Source organism: Elaeis guineensis, chromosome 1, assembly GCF_000442705.2.
Source record: "Elaeis guineensis isolate ETL-2024a chromosome 1, EG11, whole genome shotgun sequence".
NCBI classification, from domain to species: domain Eukaryota; kingdom Viridiplantae; phylum Streptophyta; class Magnoliopsida; order Arecales; family Arecaceae; genus Elaeis; species Elaeis guineensis.
The window spans coordinates 778,175-800,752 of NC_025993.2; the positions used below are offsets into that span (position 1 = coordinate 778,175).

General features: G+C 33.7%; 1 protein-coding gene across 1 annotated transcript; it reads right to left on the reverse strand.

Moving 5' to 3' along the window:
- Nucleotides 1–455: 455 nt before the first annotated feature.
- On the reverse strand, nt 456–13,044 carry LOC105035668 (uncharacterized). The gene is made up of 5 exons (XM_010911308.4): nt 12,852–13,044; nt 5,608–6,125; nt 5,087–5,509; nt 1,389–1,985; nt 456–587 (listed from the first exon to the last, which is right to left on the reverse strand). The coding sequence occupies exons 1-5, from the start codon at nt 13,042–13,044 to the stop codon at nt 456–458; spliced, it is 1,863 nt and encodes a 620-aa protein (XP_010909610.2).
- Between the last annotated feature and the right edge of the window lie 9,534 nt (nt 13,045–22,578).

Sequence of the window (22,578 nt, forward strand, 5' to 3'; positions counted from 1 at the left end):
GCATGCAAAGACACTTCAACAAACTCTTACAATTTCAACTAGAATAGCAAATCTAGTCATGTTAACAATTTCTAGCCCCCAGCATAAATTTTTTCTACTAAATGTGGTGAGATGTCAAGACCAACAACTGAAAGAAGAAAAGAAAGATGAAAGAAAAGAAAAGAAAAACTAAGGTAGCCACTGAGCAAGATCAAATTGTAGAGGAGAGAATTTTAAAATGCAAGTGAATGAGAAACTACTACAAAATTTAATCAATCTATGATATTTATTTAAAAAAAAAACTTTAAGTGCCAACATATATTGGGAACAGAAGACAGGACTATCTTAGAAGGATTTACAAAGAATTGAGAAGTAAATTGTCATTTGGCTTGGACAAAATAAGTGGGGAAATGATGGAATATTTTCATTTAATTTAGAGGTGGTATTGTTAGCAGAAGCAACAAATGCGGATTGGCTTACATAAGGTGCATGGAAGATGGCCCTGAAACAGCAGCAACCTGCTGAGCTCTCTGGGTTTCACATCTGTACAGGCCTTTCAGTTCTTTCTTTGCTCTTCGTGCTTCTCTTTTCTCTTCTTTTACGGCAGCCTGCTTATTACAGCCACAGAATTTACATAAGCTCCACAAGTTCTATGTACAACAATATTACAACAATCCTGACATTCTAAGGCACAATAAATCATAATTATCTAGCATAAAAGCACACCTAAAAAAGAAATTCCATAACCATCATAACTACCAAGTGTTGTCCCAAATATTAGGTTTCCTTAAAGAGATAATATTAGAAGGGATAAAAAATGCAGATGTACGTCTTATTATGAGAACAGCTAAGCAGTTGCAGACATGCAGTTAAACAAGATAAATTCATGCTGAGAAAATGTTCTGAACAATTGAAGCCTTCAATTCTCTCGCAACGATGATAAATATCAGCAAAGTTCTAGAAAAATCAAACCCAAAATGAACAATACATGACTTTTATAGCTTAGTTCATGGCATCAACGTTGAAGCTAATTATCCAATTCCAAATATCCTTAATTATCTTGCTCCATGAACAATTAATTACCATATAGAAAGTCATTAAGTTCTAGAAATTAATAACTTATGTGCCATGAAATATTAATAGCAAGAATAGTTTCTGAAAATAAAACCTAAAATTAAAATTTGATATCTCATGAAACAAGACAATTTTTTTTTTTCAGAATATGGTGGGAATGCCTTTATTCCAAGTCAAACTCAGAACCCAGCCCCAGTGCAAGGACTAAGGAGAGAGGTGCTCACCAGCGCTGAGGAAAACAAGATATTTGAAAAAATGACCATTTCCATTCAATTCTATTTCTTTTTGCAAACAAATTGTCAACAAGCACATGAAAACTACTTGATTGGAGTTACCTTGCGCTCTTTCTTGTCCTCCTTTGATTCCCCACGTTGTCTCCTCTTTGGCTTGTCAGCATCTGATTTTACTGTTGTTTTTAAATTTTCACCTGTTTTTTTCTTTTGTGGTAAGTACTCCACCGGAAGCTTTTCTTTTCCTCGAAGTGCAATCACATTGCTCTTGGCAACTAAGTCTCCAGGAAAATTTTTTGGAATACGCTTTTTAGGATTCTCAGGAGCCTGTATTTTTCCAGGGTGATTGTCCAGATTGGAATATGTAGAAACAATAGTCTCACAGTCCCATACTTCAGATTCTTCACTACTTTCCTCAACCACAATCTCTTCATCATCTTGGCTCTCATTACAGTACTGTTCAGCAAACTGTGCACACCTGCGGATAATATCAGCAGATGCATCCAGCTGTGTCTCTGTGCTTGGCACTTGATGACCATGTACATAAACCCCTGGCACCCTATACTTGTCATCAAGTTCCAAATCATCCATTGCATACTCTTTAAGGACATTTTTAATCTTACTAGCAAGCAATTCACGTTCAGTATCTACATAAACAGCATCATCATCTTCACTGTCATTATCGTATTCTCGCAGTGTGAGCTGTAACAAAAGAGAAAATATACGTGACTGTAAGATATGGGAGAGATCACAGGTTTATAGGGAATTTACTTAATGAAATGCAACATCTGCAATCTTGTAAATTAAAGAATAGACCCTCGAAACAGCAAAGTGCTAAAATATAGCAAACATGCCTCAATCTTGAAATTCCATGACAATATGTTGGTGAAATATGGAACTACTAATACTACACCAATGTTGATTTCACATTATTTAGTACTTGTTTCATTCACCAGGATGATGATACATATATTCATGTCAGATTATGCCAACAACCATCACCAATTTCAATTTTATATATGCTAAATGTCAGATTATTAGATACCACAACATGCAATAATGGAAGATCTCAACCATAACAACTCACCACCCATAGTTACCATCACCACATTCAGTAAAATAGAAGATGTTAAAAACCAGAAAATGCCTATTAATAGTTCTTGAAGCATGTTGCATATGCAAGCAAGCAACTATATATGTAGACATTAACAGTTAACTACTACCAATAAAAACTTACAAGCGAGTTAAGGGCACTAAATCATAACAATAACTAATTAACTATAACCATCAGGACTAATAACCAGGGGTGCACATTGGTCAGGGTGGTTAGGGTTAGAGGCCAACCTAGAATCAATCTGATCTCAATCAATTCTCGTCTTTTGGAACCAGAACTGAATCAATAAATGTCATAGCCCAACCAAATCAAGATCTGGTCAGTTCGGACACTTCTCGGGTTATCCCTTTCTTAAAAACATAAATTATTGAGTTTATTTAGGAATAATATAATTCCTCGAGACTCAATGAATATAAAAAAAAAGCTATCATTGAAGATGTTTAGTAAAACTAACAAAAAGATCAACAACTACAAACTAACAAGACACAGAAGATATAAAGTTATAAGCTAATGATAATGAATGAAGATCTCTAATATCACAAACTCCAACCCAAGTGTATATGTGTGTGTATGGATTGGGTCAAGTCAGGTCGGGTTACCTAACCTCTTAACCCAGACCGTGCCTAATCTAATTGCTTTATTTTGAAGAATCAAAACTGCAATGACCCAAACTTATCTAAAATGTGAACCAAACCAGCCCAACAAGATTGGTCTGGTTCGATTCTTGGGCTCGCCAAAATCAATGCAAACTCCTATATATAGCAATATTTGTTTAATAATGGAACATCATGTTCTCAAATTTTTTGGTTTACTTCATTATATGTTACTTAATCCTACAGCTTAATGTTATGTGGTCAATATTTTTTTTTTTTTGTTTCTATATGTCTCTACATCTACATCTTTCACCTGTTCGTCTGTTTAATGGATTATGCTCATTATTTGATGTCATAGTTTGATAATCCCACAATACAAGAGGTCATAGTGATCACCAGAATTCAGTGTCTCAATGGGGTTTTATCGAACCAAACCTGAAATAAAATCCATCCAGGATAAACCCGAGGGTTGCCCTAGCAGAAATATCAGTAAGTTCGAATTAAATTGGCTAAAAGTGCCACCTGACTTCTGACCTAAAAGCCAAAATGGGTTATGTGTTGCACATGTGCGTATAGTATGATTGCTTGCCAATATGTACAATTATTGATAATTTGAAATAACATTTGTGTCACTGGGATTAAAAGGACAAAGTGACAGGTCGTTTGTCACATAAATGGCAGATCAAGTTATGAATTTATTCTTGAATGTGTTGGGTGGTGGTTATAATAAATCCAGAAGTCATAGCCGCTTTCTATTTAATGCCGGCATTATCATGACTCCACTTGTTCCAGTCAAACATGACCCCAAGAGTAAAAGAGTGTAACAGTTAAAACATTTAGTGTGTAGAAACATTGAGAGAGTGTTTAAGTAATGTTAGAATAGCTTTCTAACTCATTCATTCAATTTACAGTCTAAGCTCCAAAAATATACAAATATCACCTCCATAACATTGTAATTAAAGGAGCTAGAGGAGAGCTCCATCCATGTTTTGTTTTGTCATAGGCTTACTTTTTGAAGAGGCATAATTGAGGCAAGCAATTGTTTTGCTAGGATAAAAATACATAATCTAGTTCAACCTTAGAGATGAACAACTCCATTGATCCATCTCCAGTGATTGTAAGGGTCTCTCACTTTATTTGGTTTAATTATTCTCAAACTATATTTGCTTTTAGTTTTTCAAAAGGAAGCATGACCTTCTAAGCTAGTGGGATACAAGCAACTATAAGCCTTACAATAACAAACATGCCTGTACCTTAATGCTTTCTAAAAATAAGAGACTTGGGATGACTTACAAGAACTTTTGTTCAAACTTCATGTCCAAATTGACAAATTGATGGGCTAAAAATTCTGAAGTTTTACGAGGTTTCTCCATACAAAATACAAATAATACAAATGTTAACAACAGAAAAGTGCAGAGCCACATCATAAAAGTCAAAGTTAACAGCGACTACATGATCATTGAAATCATGTTTAGCCCACTATAAGAAATTGGTAAGTTAGATACAATTTTCCTCCAATAATGACAGGTATGTTCCGACAATGAGCTAAGTAATCTAATACAAGTTAACCTGTATAGCTTTTATGGAGGCATATCTCTAATTTGAATGACTTCACTATTCAATGGGTCCTTCCTACGTGTTAACTAGAAGAAACTGGCAAGTTACATATAACTTTCCTCCATGATAACAAGTATGCTCTAAATCGATGAAGATGTTCAATGAAAAAAGAATATTGTCTTTAAGGCACGAATTGTTAGACTCTGCTAGCCCTAAAGACCTTAATAATGCTATAACACACATTGGTTATCAATATGCCTGACAGAAGATGCAGTCATGTTCAGTTGTTGGTCAGTTTGTGTGCATGTGTTTGTTCACATAACTATCAGATGAATAGCTAAGCACTTAAATGCTGACAAATAGCTAAAGCAAGAATTGTTATTCATGGGTATGGTATATGTTCTACGATGTATCTAAAAACTTCCACACATCATTACAGCATACTGTTTAATTCTTTGCATTTTTTCTAAAAATATGTGGATCACAGGACAAGCCAGTATGATATAAAAGGGAATAGTGAATAAAACACAGAAACTCACAAGATCAAATTGCTCATCCAGAAGTCGACGAACTCTTGGCTTTTCACCACCCTTAAGTTCATCTTCTCCATTTCCCTGAGCAAATTCATTCTCCTGCTCTGCCCACCGGCTATCTCTTGCCATGCCAACCTCTTCTTTGGCAGCAACCTTCTCACCACCTCCCTCCTCCTCCTCCTCCTCCTCCTCATTTATTTCGTCCTCTCCTTCAGGAAGATTTGCCTTGACCACGAAATCCTCCTCCAAATCCTCAACATCCGATCCAAACTGTGACAGATCATCATCATCCAGCAACTTCGCCACATCAGGATCCACTGCCTTCTGAACCTTAACACCAACAGTCTTCGAAGCAACAGTATAGATTGAATCCCCATTCGACTCATCACCGACCGCAGAGCTAATTCGAAGCCTTGAAGCGTCGTAGGCCTATTAAATTGATGGGGAAAAAAATATCAGGAAAAGGAACCAAGTTGCCAGTTCCAGGCAGTCAATCAATCAACCAATCAAACTGGAAGAACAAATACCTTAACATCGAGCGGAACCCAATCGAACCTGGCCTTGCTGTTATGGTAGTAGGAGGACCCACCGCCGGCATTCTTGATCTCACGGAGATGGATGAGGTAATTATAACCATCGTCGGGGAGCCCCAGCTCCAAAATCTCCCGCCTCACGTGGTCTGGAAGGGCGTTCCCGTTGCGACCCCGGGATGCGCCGCCGACGGCGCCAATCCATGGCGGCGGGGCGCTCCCATCGTCATCGGTGTCGCCTGGCGCATCGGCGAAGATGGAATTGGCATCATCGACCTCGGGGAGGACCTCCTTGCCGTCGCCATCGCTGCAATCCTCCTCGTCGAGGAGGCCGTGGACGGAGTAGGGATTGTTGTCGACCCGCACGAAGACGCGGTCGGACGCCGGTGCGCCGCCATCGTCGGCGGCGGAGGTGGCGGGATAGGAGGAGGAATCGCGGGCAAGAAGCTGAAAGATGGCGGAGTTCTTCTTGTCGATAAATTTCTCTTGCGCCCCATCTTTGTGCGAAAAAGAGGCTTAGGGTTTTTTGGGTTTAGGGTTTGGCGGCGAATATCCGAAGCACAAGCGGGAAAATGCTGGTGCTGGGAAAAACAACTGCCTCTTATCGAAGTAGCGAAAGCCCGTTATGTCACCGCATGCGGTGCAACCGCTTAATAAAAGGGCACGCAGCACATTTAAATGAGATAATATCATTTTTTTTATAAAATAAAAAAAATAATATTATTATTTTTTGATATTTTATATAATTTTTTATAAATATATATGAATATATAATTTTATATATATATATATATATATATATATATATATATATATATATATGACTTCTTAATGTCTTGTATGACTTTCTATTAGTATATATGGCATCCCAAATAATATGTATGATTTTTGTGAATATATATGACATCCTGAATAATATATGGCTTCGTAACGCCTTATATGATTTCTTATGAGTATATATGACATTCCGAATAATATATATGACTTCTCGTGAATATATATAACGTCCTAAATAATATAAATAGTTTCCTAATATCTTATATGATTTTTTGTGAATATATGACATTCTAAATAATATATATGACTTTCTGTGAACATATATGACGTCCTGAATAACATATATTGCTTCCTAATACCTTATATGACTTCCTGTAAATACATATGACATTCCGAACAATATATATGACTTCCTGTGAATATTTATTAGGGTTTAGGATTTAGGACTTCATATGTATTTACAGAAAGTCATATAAGGTGTTAGGAAGCAATATATGTCATTCAAAACGTCATATATGTTCACAGAAAGTTATATATATTGTTCAGAATGTCATATATATTCACAAAAAATCATATAAGATATTAGGAAGCTATATATATTGTTTAGAATATCATAGATATTCACGAAAAGTCATATATATTATTCGGGATGTCATATATACTTATAACAAGTCATATAAGACATTAGGAAGTCATATATTGTTCAGAACGTCATGTATATTCACAGGAAGTCATACATATTATTTGGGATGTCATATATACTCACAAAAAGTCATACAAGGCATTAAGAAGTCATATATATATATATATATATATATATATATATATATATATATATATATATATATATATATATATATATATATATATATATATATATATATATATATATATAAAATTTAAAATATTATAAAAATATAGAAAGTTATATATATGGTTCAGAACGTCGTATATATTATTCTGAATGTCATATATATTCATAGAAAGTCATATAAGATATTAGGAAGCCATATATATTATTCAAAATATCATATATATTTACAGGAAGTCATATATATTATTCTGGATGTCGTATATATATGCAAGTAGTCATATAAGGCGTTAGGAAACAGTATATATTATTTAGGACGTCATATATATATTCATAAAGAAGTTATATATATTGTTTGGGATATCATATATATTCACAAAAAGTCATACAAGTTATTAGAAAGTTATATATATTATTCAGAATATTATAAAGATATATAAAGTCATATCTATAATTTAGGATATCATATATATATATTCACTAGAAGTCATACAAGATATGAGAAAGTAATAATATTGTTCTTTATTTATTATATCAAAAAAAAATATTTTCATTGCTAAAAATTAAGAAAAAAAAATTGAGCGGTATTAAATATCTATTCCATCAAAGTACGCTATGTATCTCAATATTATTGGGTGATGCGCTTGCACAAAAACTTTCTCTACCAACTTACCATGCCCTGTTTGGCACTGCTTCAAAGTTTTTTTTTTGGCTTTAGCTATTTGCCAGCAAAAGCTATGATTTATCCTTATATCTTTGGAGATATACTTTATTAACTATAATATATTTATTAAATAAGATTCTTACTAAATTTGTTCCTACCACACCATATAAAATATGACATGGTAAGAAGCCGAGTCTAGGTCGTCTGAAAATTTATGGATATCCAGCCTATATGAAAAGACAGATGACTGATAAATTAGAGGATAGATCTGCCATAGCTCACTTTATGAGGTATCCGAATGAATCCATAGGATACTACTTTTACTTTCCATATGATAACAATATGATTGTGAGTCATTATACTATATTTTTAAAAAAATAGTTTATCCAGGATAGTAGCAATCGGAGGTTAATTGAGCTCGAAGAGAAGATCTCTAAAGAGCAATGAGCTATAGATCCTTAAAAATCCATAATTAATGAACTAGTAGTTAATTTTTCTCTACCACCTCATAGATCTAGTAGGATCTCCTATCTTCCTGAAAGGTATATAGGTATGTTTACAGAGGATGTTAAAAAAATATTCCTTATGGGAGATAAGGGTCATGGAGATGATCCAAAATACCTTTGACGAGGCAATATCGGACATCGATTTTGAGAAACGATTAGATGCAATGAAGTCAAAAATTATCTCGATGCACTCGAACTAAGTATGGACCTTAGTGGATCCACCAAAGAGTATAGTATCCATTGGGTGTAAATGGATCTATAAAAAAAAATAGGTACAGATAGTAAGGTAGAGATCTATAAAGCTAGGCTTGTGGTAAAAAATTATAGTCAATATGAAAGTATTGATTATTAGTATATCTTTTTATCTGTAGCCATGCTGAAATCTATTCGTCCTTTGCTTGTTGTTGTAGCACATTATAATTATGAAATCTGATAGATGGATATAAAAATTACTTTCTTAAATGGATATCTTAAGGAAGATATATATATGAAGCAACTTTTAGATTTTACTTTCGATGATAGAGATCATAGAGTCTGCAAGCTGCAAAGATTCATATACGGATTAAAGCAAATTTTTTGGAGTTAGAACCTTCATTTTGATGATGCGATCAAATCATTTGGTTTCATCAAAAATGAGGAGGAATCCTATGTATACAAAAGGATCGGTGGGAGTACAGTAACATTTTTCATACTGTACGTGGATGATATCTTTCTTATTGAAAATTATATTTTCATACTGACCTCGATCAAAAGATGGTTGTCCAAAAAATTTTTTATGAAAGATCTAGAAGAAGCATCCTATATTATTGAAATAAAAGTCTATAGGGATAGATTTAAGAAAATACTAGGCTTGTCACGAAAGCTGTACATAGAGAAAGTATTGAAGAGGTTCGACATGAAAAACTCTAAAAGAGGACTTCTACCTCTTAGGCTTGGTATTCATCTTTTCAAGAAGATATGTCTGACTATATCTGAAAAAATTCAATGTATGAGTAGGATTTCTTATGTCTCAATGATAGAGAGCCTCATATATGCTATGCTGTATACTCGACTTGATATTGCCCTTACTATGAGTGTCGCGAGCAAGTATCAGTCGAATCCAGATGAAGAGCACTAGATAGCTATGAAGAACAATCTTAAGTACTTGAGAAGAACTCAAGATTTATTCTTGTTACCCAGATATGGAGCCCAAGAGGGGGGTGAATTGGGTCTTTTTAAAATTTTTGTGATTAGTGCTCTCAAGTAATGTGCTATACTTGTTGAGTGGGGTGAATTGATTAGCTAAGAAAGTAAGATCAACCACAAATGACAAGTAAACAAGTATAGAGCACAATGAATGAAAGAAGATATGCAAGCACAATAAATACAAAAAATTTATAGTGGTTCGATGCCATCCTTACACCTACATCCACTCTTCAAGTCTCTACTTGAGAATTCAATCCACTAAAAGAATTACAAGATACAAAATGTTGAATAACACCGACCCTTGCTATCCAATCAAGAATATTTATTTTTCAGATACAAGCCAACCCGCATACACTCCGATTTCATATTCAAATCAACCTATCTGAGTTTTGGAATCCTTCGAAACTCAAAATCCAAAATACAATAGCAAGTGAATAGTGTACAGAAATTTTAGCACAACAGTCCCTTAAATGAGCATAATAAATGCAATAAAAATATAATGCTAAAGGAGAAGAAGCTTTTACTGAACATCCTCAAATGATTGGCACATTTGAATGCAGCTGGAGAGTGATTGGTGAGCTGATTGATTGCTTCTTTCTTCTCTTTTTAGGGATTTCTTTCATTTTCATGAATGTAAGCTTGAATGCATGAATCTTGATTGATTTTTTACCTCTAGAGAGTATTTATAGCCTTCATTTGGACTTAAGAGTGTCTTAGTATCAGTTAAGAGTCATTGAAGTGTGTTTAATGCGCATTAAATACATCAAAAATGGACTAAAAACTAGTTGTTACGAGGTTCGCCCAGAATGGGACATCCCATGGGTCATCCCACTACGACTGAGAAGTTTCATGGATCATCTCATTTGGCCAGTCTGAAAAACAGACTCTCTATTTTGATCTCAGGGGTCATCCCACTGCGTGCCACAAGCTAAAAACAGAGTGTGCCGGCTATCCAATGGAAGGAGATGATCCAGTTGGATCGTCCCATTTTATTCTAATCTGATTTTTCATATATTTAAGATCTAAAACTTACTGAAACACTGCCAAATACTCTTAAATAAATTTAAATATGTTTGACACTTTCAAAAGATTTCAAAAATATCTCCAACTTACAGAAACATCAACTTTGACATACTTGATGGAGCTCTTCAAACTTAATACTTTGGACTATCTGAAATATCATTAAAATATTTTTTAAAGATAATAAACTCATTAATAGTCACCTCAAATGATTTGTGATCATCAAAATTAATTCTTGAAGCAATAATCTTTTCCTTTTTGATAATGATAAAATATTTAAGTGTTCATAAAAAAGATCCATAAAGTTCAAGAGATTGAGTTTGTGAAGCACTTATAGAAACATACCAAAGATTAAGTATAGAATATCATGAGATACATATTTTTAGTAAGTTATAATATTTTAAATCATTTTACTAAAAATTATTTGCGAAAGTATTAGAATTTTTCAAAAATTATTTCTAATCAGTAAAATTCTCTCTTTTCTTATATAAAAAAAATGAAAGTAACCATTTTAACTATTTAAAAAAAATTCTCTCTCTTTCTTATATAAAAAGTGGTCAAGTTGTAAAAATTTTTCTTATATTTGTTATTAGAGCAAAAATAGTTCATAAAAAAAAAATTTCTTCCTTATTTTTAGTATCAGAGCAATATGTATATAAAAAGAATCTTCCTTTTTCTCTTTCTTATTTTGGTATCAAAGCAAAGATAAAAGTATCAGAGCAAGAATCAAAAATAGATGTAGAATCTTTCTTTCTCTCTTCCTTATTTTGGTATCAAAGCAAAGATGAAAGTATCAGAGCAAGAATCAAAAATAGATATAGGATCTTTCTTTCTCTCTTCCTTATTTTGGTATCAAAGCAAAGATGAAAGTATCAGAGCAAGAATCAAAAATAGATATATCAGAATATTTTATAAAATCAAAAATAGATATATCAGAGTATTTTGATATTAAGGCAAAGATGAAAGTATCAGAACAAGAATAAAAAATAGATGTATCAGAGTATTTTATAAAAATATTAAAATAGAAGTAAAGATAGACGTATCAGAGTAAAAAATGAACGTATCAGAGCAAAATTCAAAAAAATTCATAAAAATTCAAGATGGGCTACCTTCTCCTTCTTTTTGATATCATCAAAAATAGACTAGAGAGAGTAAGATTTTTAATGAGCTATGATGGTACATCAGGTATCAAAGTAATTTTAAATGTAATAGACATTCCTTCATTCACATATAAACAGAGGTTGGCCATATAAAGTAATGATAATAGATAATCTCATACATTAATTATAATAAAATAAGAGGTTACAAGAGTCATGTACATTCATTCATTACAATGATCAAGTCATAATATATATCTATGAGCATAAGGCTCTCATACATTCAACTACTAAAATAAAATATAACAACTAAGTAGTATGTAACCTAAAACTGGTAATACAAAATGATCAGATCAAGGAGCATGGGCATCAAGCTCAAGATCAAAATAATTGAAATAAAATCAGCCTCGACTTCGACTGGATGGTCTGGTTCGAGTAGAAGATGTCGGAGGACGAAAGGCGATAGGCTGAACAAAAGTAGGCTCACTGGATACGGAGGGTTTAGACTCGAGCTGAGTCCTAATGGCATCTAGTTGGGACAGGACTCCTCTCACTAAAATTCTGAGCCCCTCAAGATCAGAAAAAATAAAGTCCCTCGAGTCTTTGATATCAATCTAGATTAGCTCAAGTGTCGATCGAAGCAGGCTATGGAGTCTCTCAATCTCTCAAGCTAGATCAGCTAACTAAGGTGAAGAGCTGCTCGAAGTGCTTGCTCCTGCTGACAGTGAATCTAGTATCAGTCTGATCTCCCTCTCAATATCAAAGATCCTGCCACTAAACCTGAGTATGGAGCTCTCTACACTCTCCAGTCTGGAGCTCAGGTCAAACAAAAGCTGTATCAGTGAGAAAATATGTGGCACGACTGAAAGATCTGAGGAAGAGATAGAAAAGAACTCGACTGAGGTGGATGATACTGCTGCTGCTGCACCTGCTGGAGGATCTGCTGCTGATAATACTGAAGCCGTTGAAGGACCTACTTCTGGAACTGCTACTGTTGGATGGAGAGAATACCTACTACTCGCTCAGCTAACAATCCCATCTCATCCTCTCCCAATCTAAGTGATGATGGCACGGCACGGCATGGCTCGTAGACGGAGATGCACTAACTGAGGGTCCTGCCTCAGGCTCCTATACAAAATGAACATCAGAGCTCTACCTGGGCTTAGGTGGTGATGAGGGACCCTCCCCCTGAGCACGCTCCTCCTCCTCCTCCTCGACTGCAGCTCCTCGCCCCTTGGTCCAACGAACATTCACTCTGATAAATCCCATGCGTCGAAGGGAGTGGTCATTGTAGGTGTCAGTGTTCATTAATCTGCAAACAACCTCTCCCTCAAAGCTCACTCCAGACTCCCTAAATATCACTGTAAGAGCCATACCATAGAGCAAGGGAGCCTTGGATCTATTCAAGACCTCCCTTATGGCATCAATCATCAAGAATGACAAATTAGTGGAGATTCAGAGACTATAGTGCATCAAACAGATATCTCGATCAGCCATCAAATCATTTCTACCCCCTCTGGAGAAGAAAATTCTAGAAATCATGTGGTGGAGCAATCTCATCTCCACACTGAAATCTTTAACCTCAATTTTTATGAACCGCTCCACATCCTCTCTTCCTAAAATGATCCTGAGCCTGATCTCTTTCTTTGGAAGCTTATCGAGGCAACTTCCTTCACAGGGCATTTGAAGTAACCTACCCAACCTAGCAGCATTTAGATAATTTCAATACCCTTTACAACTAATCTTAGAACCCTATCAATGAATACTAGATTTGAATAAAACTCCTTAATCAGGTCAATGTATACAGGCTCAGACAGACTACAAAAAAATCTCCACCTTTGTTTGATTAATTTTGCATCAATTGTAAATCTATCACTTCTCAAGAATCGAAAATCAATATTTCTTCCCAAGGCAACCTTTCTTGCAGACAGAGGGATCTTACTTGAAATTATGGGAGGAGAGGCTTGAACTGAAACTTGAGCAGTCTTCTTCCTTCTTTCTTCTGCCTCCAAAGACCTCACTAACTTCTTTCTCTATGGCAACCGCATCTTGGGGGCTATTGTCCCAATGAGAGCAAGAGAACCAGTCAAGAGAATAGAGGAGGGTGAAGGATGGATGGAAATGAAGAGAAGGGATTTTGAGGTGATTGTCTCAGATTTTGGAGATTAGGGCTTAAAGTTTTAATAGAGAGCAAGAAGGAGAGGGTTTTGATCAAAGATATGTCGAGAGGATGTGTTTACCCTAGATTTTAAGGTAGAAACAAGAGATTTTTAGGCGGATTAAGGTTTGGATTTAAGAGAATGTGGTCGGCGGGGAGCTTGGAGTAGGGTTTTGGTTTGGGATGAGGAGAGGAGGAAGAAGAATAGTAAATGAGTCGGCCCATTTGGGTTTTAAGCAAGGAATTTAAACGGATCGGCTCACACAAAATCCATTTGCCCGAACAATTGGGACGCCGTATGGGTCGTCCCATCTACAGAAAAATCAGGCAATAAAAGAATAATTCAAAATGAGAAAAAAATCAAAAGAAAAAATTTGAAAAGACTTGCATCGACTTGAGATGATCATGTAGAGTTCAGATAAATTTTGGTATAATTTTTGATGAAGAATTTCAATAGAAAAAAATCTGAGATCATATCTGAATAATATTGATGATCTTTAAATTGACTTAAAATAATCTTAAAAAAAGATAGATATCTCTCAAAATTAAGATGATGAAGTTAAAAGATTTTGGATAGATTTTGAGAGTAAAATTATAATGAGAGATCAAATGGAAGGATCTAAGATGTCCAATTCTCTTCTAATTTCATAAAATCTATTTTCACTTAATATTTTGATGAAAATATCAGCTAATTACTTTTCAGTATTTATGTATTCAAGTACTATATTATTATTTTGAATATATTCTCTTATAAAGTGATGTCTAATTTCAATATATTTTGTCCTAGAGTGTTGGATTGAATTTTTGATCAAATTAATGGCACTAGTGTTATCACATCTTATAGGAATATTTTTTAGTTCAATTCTAAAATCTATGAGCTATTGCTTAATCCATAAAATTTGAGCACAGCAACTTTCGATTGCAATGTACTCAGCCTCGATCGTAGACAATGCCATCGAATTTTACTTTTTGCTAAACCAAAAAATTAAGTTAACTCTTAAAAATTAACAAGTTTCATTAGTACTTTTTCTATCTAACCTACATCCAGTAAAATCTGCATCTGAATAATCTATTAAATCAACAAAAGATTGCTTAGAAAATCAAAATCTTAGATTTTATGTTCCTTTAAGTATTTGAAAAATTTTTAACAGCATTTAAGTGAGATTCTTTAGGATTTGACTGAAATCTAGCACATATACATGCACTGAACATTATATCAGGTCTACTGATAGTAAGATATAACAAAGAGACTATTATGCCTCTATAAAGCTTTGAATCAACATTCTTGCCATATTCATCTTTATCTAATTTGCAGAAAGGGATCATAGGAGTACTTACACTTTTGGAGCTCTCCATTCTAAATTTTTTTAATAGTTCTCTTGTATACTTACTTTGGATGATGGAGATCTCTTCCTTCATTTGCTTGATCTGGAGTCCGAAAAAAAAATAAGTTCTCCCATCATGCTCATCTCGAACTCTCCCTGCATGAGCTGGGCAAATTCTCGGCACAAGACTTCATTAGTAGATCCAAATATAATATCATCAATATATATTTGTATAACTAAAATTTTTTCATCTTTTTTTTTTATAAAAAGAGTTGCATCTACTTTTCCTCCTGAAAAATTATTTTCTAGTAAAAACTTACTTAATCTTTCACACCAAGCCCTAGAGGCTTGTTTTAAACCATACAAATTTTATTTAACTTAAATACATGATCTGGATATTTTTGATTTTTAAAGTCTGAGGGTTGCTCTACATATACTTCTTCAGCAATATAATCATTTAGAAAAATATTTTTAACATTCATTTGAAATAATTTAAAATTCATGAAATATGCATAAGCAAGCAATATTCTTATGGCTTCTAGTCTAGCAACAGGTGCAAATATTTCATCAAAATCAATTTCTTCCTATTGATTATATCTTTTAACAACTAATCTTGCTTTATTTTTGATTATATTACCATCTTCATCTAATTTATTTCTATATACTCATTTTATTCTGATTATTGGATGATTTTTAGTTCTAGTAACAAGAGTCCATACATTATTTTTTTCAAACTGATTTAACTCTTCTTGCATAGCAATTATCTAGTTATAGTCCTGTTCAGCTTCATCTATTGTTTTAGGTTCTAGGTGTGAAATAAAAGCTACATAATTACATACATCTTTAAGAGAGGATCGAATTCTTATCCCTTGTGCCAGATCACCAATGATTAGTTTTTTGAGATGATTATGGAAATACCTTCATTCCTTTGGAAGATTACTTGTATCTTGAGGTTGTTCTTAAATGATTTGATCATTGATGCTCTCATCCTCATATTTTTCTTTCAACTGTTCTTTATTTCGCTCATTTGAGTCATTGATGGTGAGCTCTTTCATTCCTTCTTCTATAATACCTACATCATCAGCATCCTCTCTCTTCTTTGATGGAAGATCATTAGCTTCATCAAAAATTATATGAATTGACTCTTCCACAACTAGTATTCTTTTATTAAAAATTCTAAAAGCTTTGCTAGAAGTAGAATAGTCAAGAAGGATAGCTTCATCAGATTTGACATTAAATTTATCTAAGCTATCTTTGTCATTATTTAAAATAAAGCAACGACAACCAAAAATATGAAAATATCCTATGTTAGATTTTTTACCTTTCCATAATTCATATGGTGTTTTCTTTAAAATTGATCTTATTAAAGTATGGTTTAAAATATAACATACTGTGTTGATTACTTCTGTCCAAAAATATTTTGGGAGCTTGCTCTAACATAGCATGATACGGACCATTTCTTCAACGATCTTATTTTTTCTCTCTACTACTCCATTTTGTTGTGATATTCTAGGTGCTGAAAAATTATGATCTATATCTTTTTCATCACAAAATTTTTCAAAATCTTTATTTTCAAATTCAGTGCCATGGTCATTACGAATTGAAATAATTGGCAAAACTTAAAAAATACTGAAAATGCTTTATCTTTAGATGCTAAAAACAAGACCCAAGTGAAATGCGAAAAGTTATCAATAATTACAAAATCATATCTTTTACCTCCTAGACTAGTTGTCCTTGTAGGATCAAATAAATCTATATATAAAAATTTAAAAGTTTAGAAATTGAAACAATATTTTTAGATTTAAAAGAAACTCTTGTTTATTTACCTAATTAACATGCATCACAAATTTTGTCTTTATCAAAATTTATCTTTGACAAATCAAAAATTAAATCTTTTTTAATAATTTTAGATAGTGTGTGCGTACTAATATGTGCAAGCCTATGGTGCCAAAGTCAACTAGTCTCATTGATTTTAGCATTCATGGCTATAAAATATTGCATGTTTTGCATGAAAAAATTATTCAAATCAACCATGTAAACATTGCCATGCCTATGCCCAATTAATCTAGTGCTATCATCAAAAAGACTAGTTACAATGCACATAGATGATTCAAAAACTATTTTGTAACTTTTATCACATAATTGACTAATGCTTAAAAGATTATGCTTGAGACCATCTACAAGTAACATATTTTCAATACAAGTGGAGAGAGTGATACCAATGTTACCAATGCCGATAATTTTTTTTTTGTTATTATCTTCAAAAGTGATCATCCTTCTATTTTTAGCTTCCAATGTGATGAATTGAGATTTATCAACGATCATGTATCTTAAGCATCCACTATCAAGATACCACTTTCGTTTTGTCACTTGGGATGCAAGACACACCTGCACACATAAAGTCAAATTTTAACTTTAGGTATCCAAGCTAACTTGGATCCTTTGGGATTAGTCACAATGGTTCCTTTTGAAACCCATATTTTCTTAACATTTGTATCAGTAAATTTGTTTGATGAGCATGTATAAGCTTTATGTCCTACTTTGTCATATTTAAAAAAAATAATATTTGATAATTTACTCATGGATGTATTAACAAAAATATTTTTTAAAAATTTTTATTTTCTAAGAGTATTATAGCCAAGTCCGACTTTATCATATACAACTCTTTGACTATCAATAATCATTTAAAATTTATTTGAACTTAGAGTAAATCTGTCAACTATTGGTTTCAATTTGGTTGCTTCTTCCTTTAAATCCTAATTTTTCTTTACAGGAGTTTTGTTTAAGTTTGAAATTTTATCTTTTTCTTTCAATAGAGTTTGATACTTTATTTTTAATTCTTTATTTTTATTGTCTACTTCTTCTTTTTTTTAGCTAATACTTGATTTTTTAATTTTAGATTTTTATTTTTCAATCTTAATTTTTTTAGATCATTCAAAAGTTCATGAAAAACTTCTTGCAGTTCATCATAAGAAAATTTATTTTGAGTTTCAGAAGTTACCTCATTTTCATGTGCCATAAGGCACAAGTTAGCTTCTTCATAGGATTCTTCATCTGTGGTGGAGTCATCACTGTCACTCCATGTAGCCATCATTGTCTTTTTCTTTTTGAACTTCTTCTGACCTTTCTTGAGCTGAGGATAGTTCGATCTGAAGTGGTCTGACTTTTTGTATTCATAACAGATGATGGGCTGCTCTTTTTTTTTACTTGGCTTCTCTTTAGCTGGTGGTCTTCTTTTGATCTCTTATCTTCTTTTCTTCATAAAACGTCTGAAGTTTCTGATGATTAATGCTAGGTCCTCATCTTCTTCACTATTTTTTAATTTTTTTGAATCTTCTTCTTGCACTGTTGTTTTGAGAGTAATTATCTTCTTTCTTTTGATCTCTTCTTCAGAATGTTGCTTCATGGTCAGCTCGTGGGTCATGAGGGATCCAAATAGCTCCTCCAAAGGTAGAGTGTTAAGTCCTTGGCTTCTTGAATCGCAGTGATCTTTGCCTCCCACGATCTTGGTAGAGACCTAAGTATTTTTCTCATAAGATCATTGTTGGAATAACACTTATCAAAATTTTTTAAACCGTTTATGATATCAGTGAAATGAGTAAACATTTGTGTTATAGACTCTTCAAGTTTTATTTTAAATAATTCATAGTTATGCACAAGCATATTAATTTTAGACTCTTTTACTTGGTTTATGCCTTCATATGTAACTTCTAATCTATCCCAAATTTTTTTAGCTAAATTACACGTAGAAATACGATTGAATTTATTTGCATCTAAAGCACAATATAAGATATTCATGGCTTTAGCATTGAGCTGAGTCATTTTCTTGTCAAATTCATCCCATTCACTTTTCGACTTAGAAAAAGACACACCATCAATCAATTTAGTAGGTGTGTGGGATCTATTTACTATAATACTCCACATATCATAGTCAAGTGTTTGGATAAAAATTTTCATCCGAGCTTTTCAATAGGTATAGTTGGACCCATTGAAAAGTGGAGATCAATTTGTGGATTGTCTCTCAGCTAGAGATGTACTAAATTAGACTGTCATAGATCTTTGACTCTTGATGGTTAAATCAAGCAAGGACTAGAGCATTGGACTCTGATACCACTTGTTGCCCAGATATGGAGCACAAGAGGGGGGGGTGAATTCGGTCATTTTAAAATTTTTATGATTAGTTCTCTTAAGTAATGTGCTATACTTATTGAGTGGGGTGAATTGATTAGCTAAGAAAATAAGATCAACTATAAATGATAAGTAAACACGTATAAAGCACAATGAATGAAAGAAGATATACAAGCATAACAAACATAAGAGATTTATAGTAGTTCGATGCCAACCTTGCACCGACATCCACTCTCCAAATTCCTACTTGAGAATTCAATCCACTAAAAGGATTACAAGATACAAAACATCGAATAACATCGACCCTTGCTATCCAAGCAAGAATACTTATTTTTTGGGTATAAGCCAACCCACATACACTCTGATTTCAGATTCGGATCAACCTATCCAAGTTTTGAAAACTCCCAAAACTCAAAATCCAAAATACAATAGCAAATGGATAGTGTACAAAAATTTCAGCACAACAGTCCCTTAAATGAGCATAATAAATGCAATAAAAATATAATACTTAAGGAGAAGAAGCTTTTGCTAAACACCCTCAAATGATTGGCACACTTGAATACAGCTGGAGAGTGGTTGGTGAGCTGATTGATTACTTCTTTCCTCTCTTTTTAGGAATTTCTTTCACTTTCACGAATGTGAGCTTCAATGCATGAATCTTGATTGATGTTCCACCTCTAGAGAGTATTTATAGCCTCTATTTGGACTTAAGAGTATTTTAGTATCAGTTAAGAGCCGTTGGAGTGTATTTAATGCGCATTAAATGTACCAAAAATAAACTGAAAACTAATCATTACGAGGTTCACCCAGAATGGGACATCCCATGGGTCGTCCCACTGTGATTGAGAAATCCCATGGGTCGCCTCATTTGGCCAGTCTGAAAAATAGACTCTCTATTTTGGTCTCAGGATCTCAGAGGTCATCCCATAGGTCATCCCACTACGTGCTACAAGCCAAAAATAGAACGTACCGGCTACTCAATGGAAGGGGATGACCTAGTTGGGTCATCTTATTTTGTTCTAACCCAATTTTTCATATATTTAAGATCCAAAACTTATTAGAACATTGTCAAATGCTCTTAAATAAATTTAAATATGTTTGATACTTTCAAAAGGCTTTAAAAATTTCTCCAACTTACAGAAATATCAACTTTAGTACACTTGATGGAGCTTTTCAAACTCAATTTTTTAAACTACCTGAAATATCACTAAAATATTCTCTAAAGATAAGAAACTCATTAGTAGTCCCCTCAAATGAATTGTGATCATCAAAATCAATTCTTGGAGCAAAAGTTCTTGATCTTGGGAGGAGGGTCTGAGTTGCAGATCGAGGGATATATCGATCCAGACTTCATATCTGATCCTGACGATAAAAAATCTACATCAGGATATGTGTTCGTATGCAATGATGGTGTAGTTAGCTGAAAGAGTTCCAAACAACACATCATAGCAGATTTGACCATGAAAGCTGAATATGCTGTTGCTTCGAATGCGGTAAAGGAAGGCTTCTGGTTCAAAAAATTCATCATGAAGCTTGGTGTAATGACATTGGATGCCATGCCACTATACTGCGACAACAACGGAGCTATAGCACTTGCTACAGAGATCAGATCTTATAAAAAATCTAAGCATATCGAGCGGTAGTTTCACATCATACGTGACTATCTCGAGAAAAAATATATCGAGATGCGAAGAGTAGACTCTACGAATAATATGACAGACCCACTGACAAAGTAGTTGAGCCCACCTAAGATGGAAGTCCACTTTGAGAAGATGAAATTTAGATTAGTGGCTAAGTTACTTTAATTCAAGTGGAAGATTGTTAGATATATGTTCTAGAAGCCAATATGACAGACACATTGTATTTTTCTAAGGCACAAAATTTATATTTAAAATATTGATTTGATCAATAAAAAGATAATTTTTATTTTTATTCAAGTATGATATGTTCTTGAATCATTCAGGAAATTAATAATTACGATACATATTCTCAAAGAATTAAAAATTAAGAGCATGTATAATTAATTCTTAAATTACTTTCAGTCATAGCATCATCATGGGGATGGTGATCAATCCGGATAGACCGACACATGGATCACTTTTTTCGAGATAGATGAGTCTCTAATCCATAGTATAGAGATACTGAGCGGCAAGTATGGATAGTTGTAAGAGAACAACTAGTACTGAGCGTGACCATACAAGAGATCACGTGAATTTTTAATCAATCATCAGTAATCACCTTGATGTTGTAGTTGTGTGAAAGATCTTTTGATCTGTGGTACCACGATTGCTCATAATGAGGCTATTAGAGTTTGATTGCGTAGAAACATGACCTCTTAGCCACTTGAGTCCTTATTAAAGAAAATATGCGATAGTGCAGTACATGCAATTTAAAAATTTTATGCAGCAAAAATAAAAGATTAAATGATTTAATCTTAATCACATGCATAAGATTCTATCTTAGACTACCATATCATGATTTTTGATATAAAAATATATACTTTAGATCTAAAAATAAAAATTGCATCGATCTCATCGATGCTGAAATTCTAGATCTAACTATTAGATCTATCATAGGAATCAAAACAAGTTAAAGATCGTTATCAAATAAATTTGATCTTGATCTCCTCTGGTATAATAGTTGGAGAAGGTGTTCCTAAGGTGCTTGCAGTCATACAGAGTCGTCTGGCCTCTATAGGAAGATCTATGCGAAAACAGGTGCAGATCAGAGACTTGGAAGTGCTAGCCTGCAAGCAACTTCGACAGCTGATTTGTTTATCCTTCTTCAAATACCTTGGACACTCCAAAGCAAGAGAGGATCAAGAGGAGGAATAGAGGAAGAGGAGAAGAGGCTCTGAAAATAAAAAATAACAAGGGATTGATCATGGGACATCCAAGAGAGAGGATCCCTTTTTATCGACTAGGAATTAGGGTTTTCCAAGAAAGGACACCAAGAGTCAATGCCAAAATCTCCTCTTGGCATCTCAAAAAATTTCAAAAAAATTATTAAGATATGGAGAAGGATTTTGGAGTCTCATACACTAAAGAATTCTCTAAGAAAAATAAGATAAAAATTAATATGACACCAATAATATTCTATATACGAAAAATTTCTTTCCTAGTTTACCTCTTATCTCTAATTTGGATCGCATTCGAATTAGGCAAAAGATAATATTATGACTCATCAGCTATTGCCGCCCCCTCTTATTGGACCCTCTATCATGATGCCAAAAATCATGACCCAAATCCAATTAGGCATGGAAAAATTGGCATGGGTTCAGGAGTGCCATTGGAGATA

Excerpts from the sequence above, each read along its gene's own strand:
- LOC105035668 (XM_010911308.4), bottom strand. The coding sequence starts at position 13,044 with ATGGCTCTTACAGTGATATTTAGGGAGTCTGGAGTGAGCTTTGAGGGA. Across the intron at positions 1,986-5,086 it reads TGGATGAGCAATTTGATCTT|CTCACACTGCGAGAATACGA; the intron begins GTGAGTTTCTGT and ends CTTTTGTTACAG. Across the intron at positions 588-1,388 it reads AGGACAAGAAAGAGCGCAAG|GCTGCCGTAAAAGAAGAGAA; the intron begins GTAACTCCAATC and ends TGTAATAAGCAG.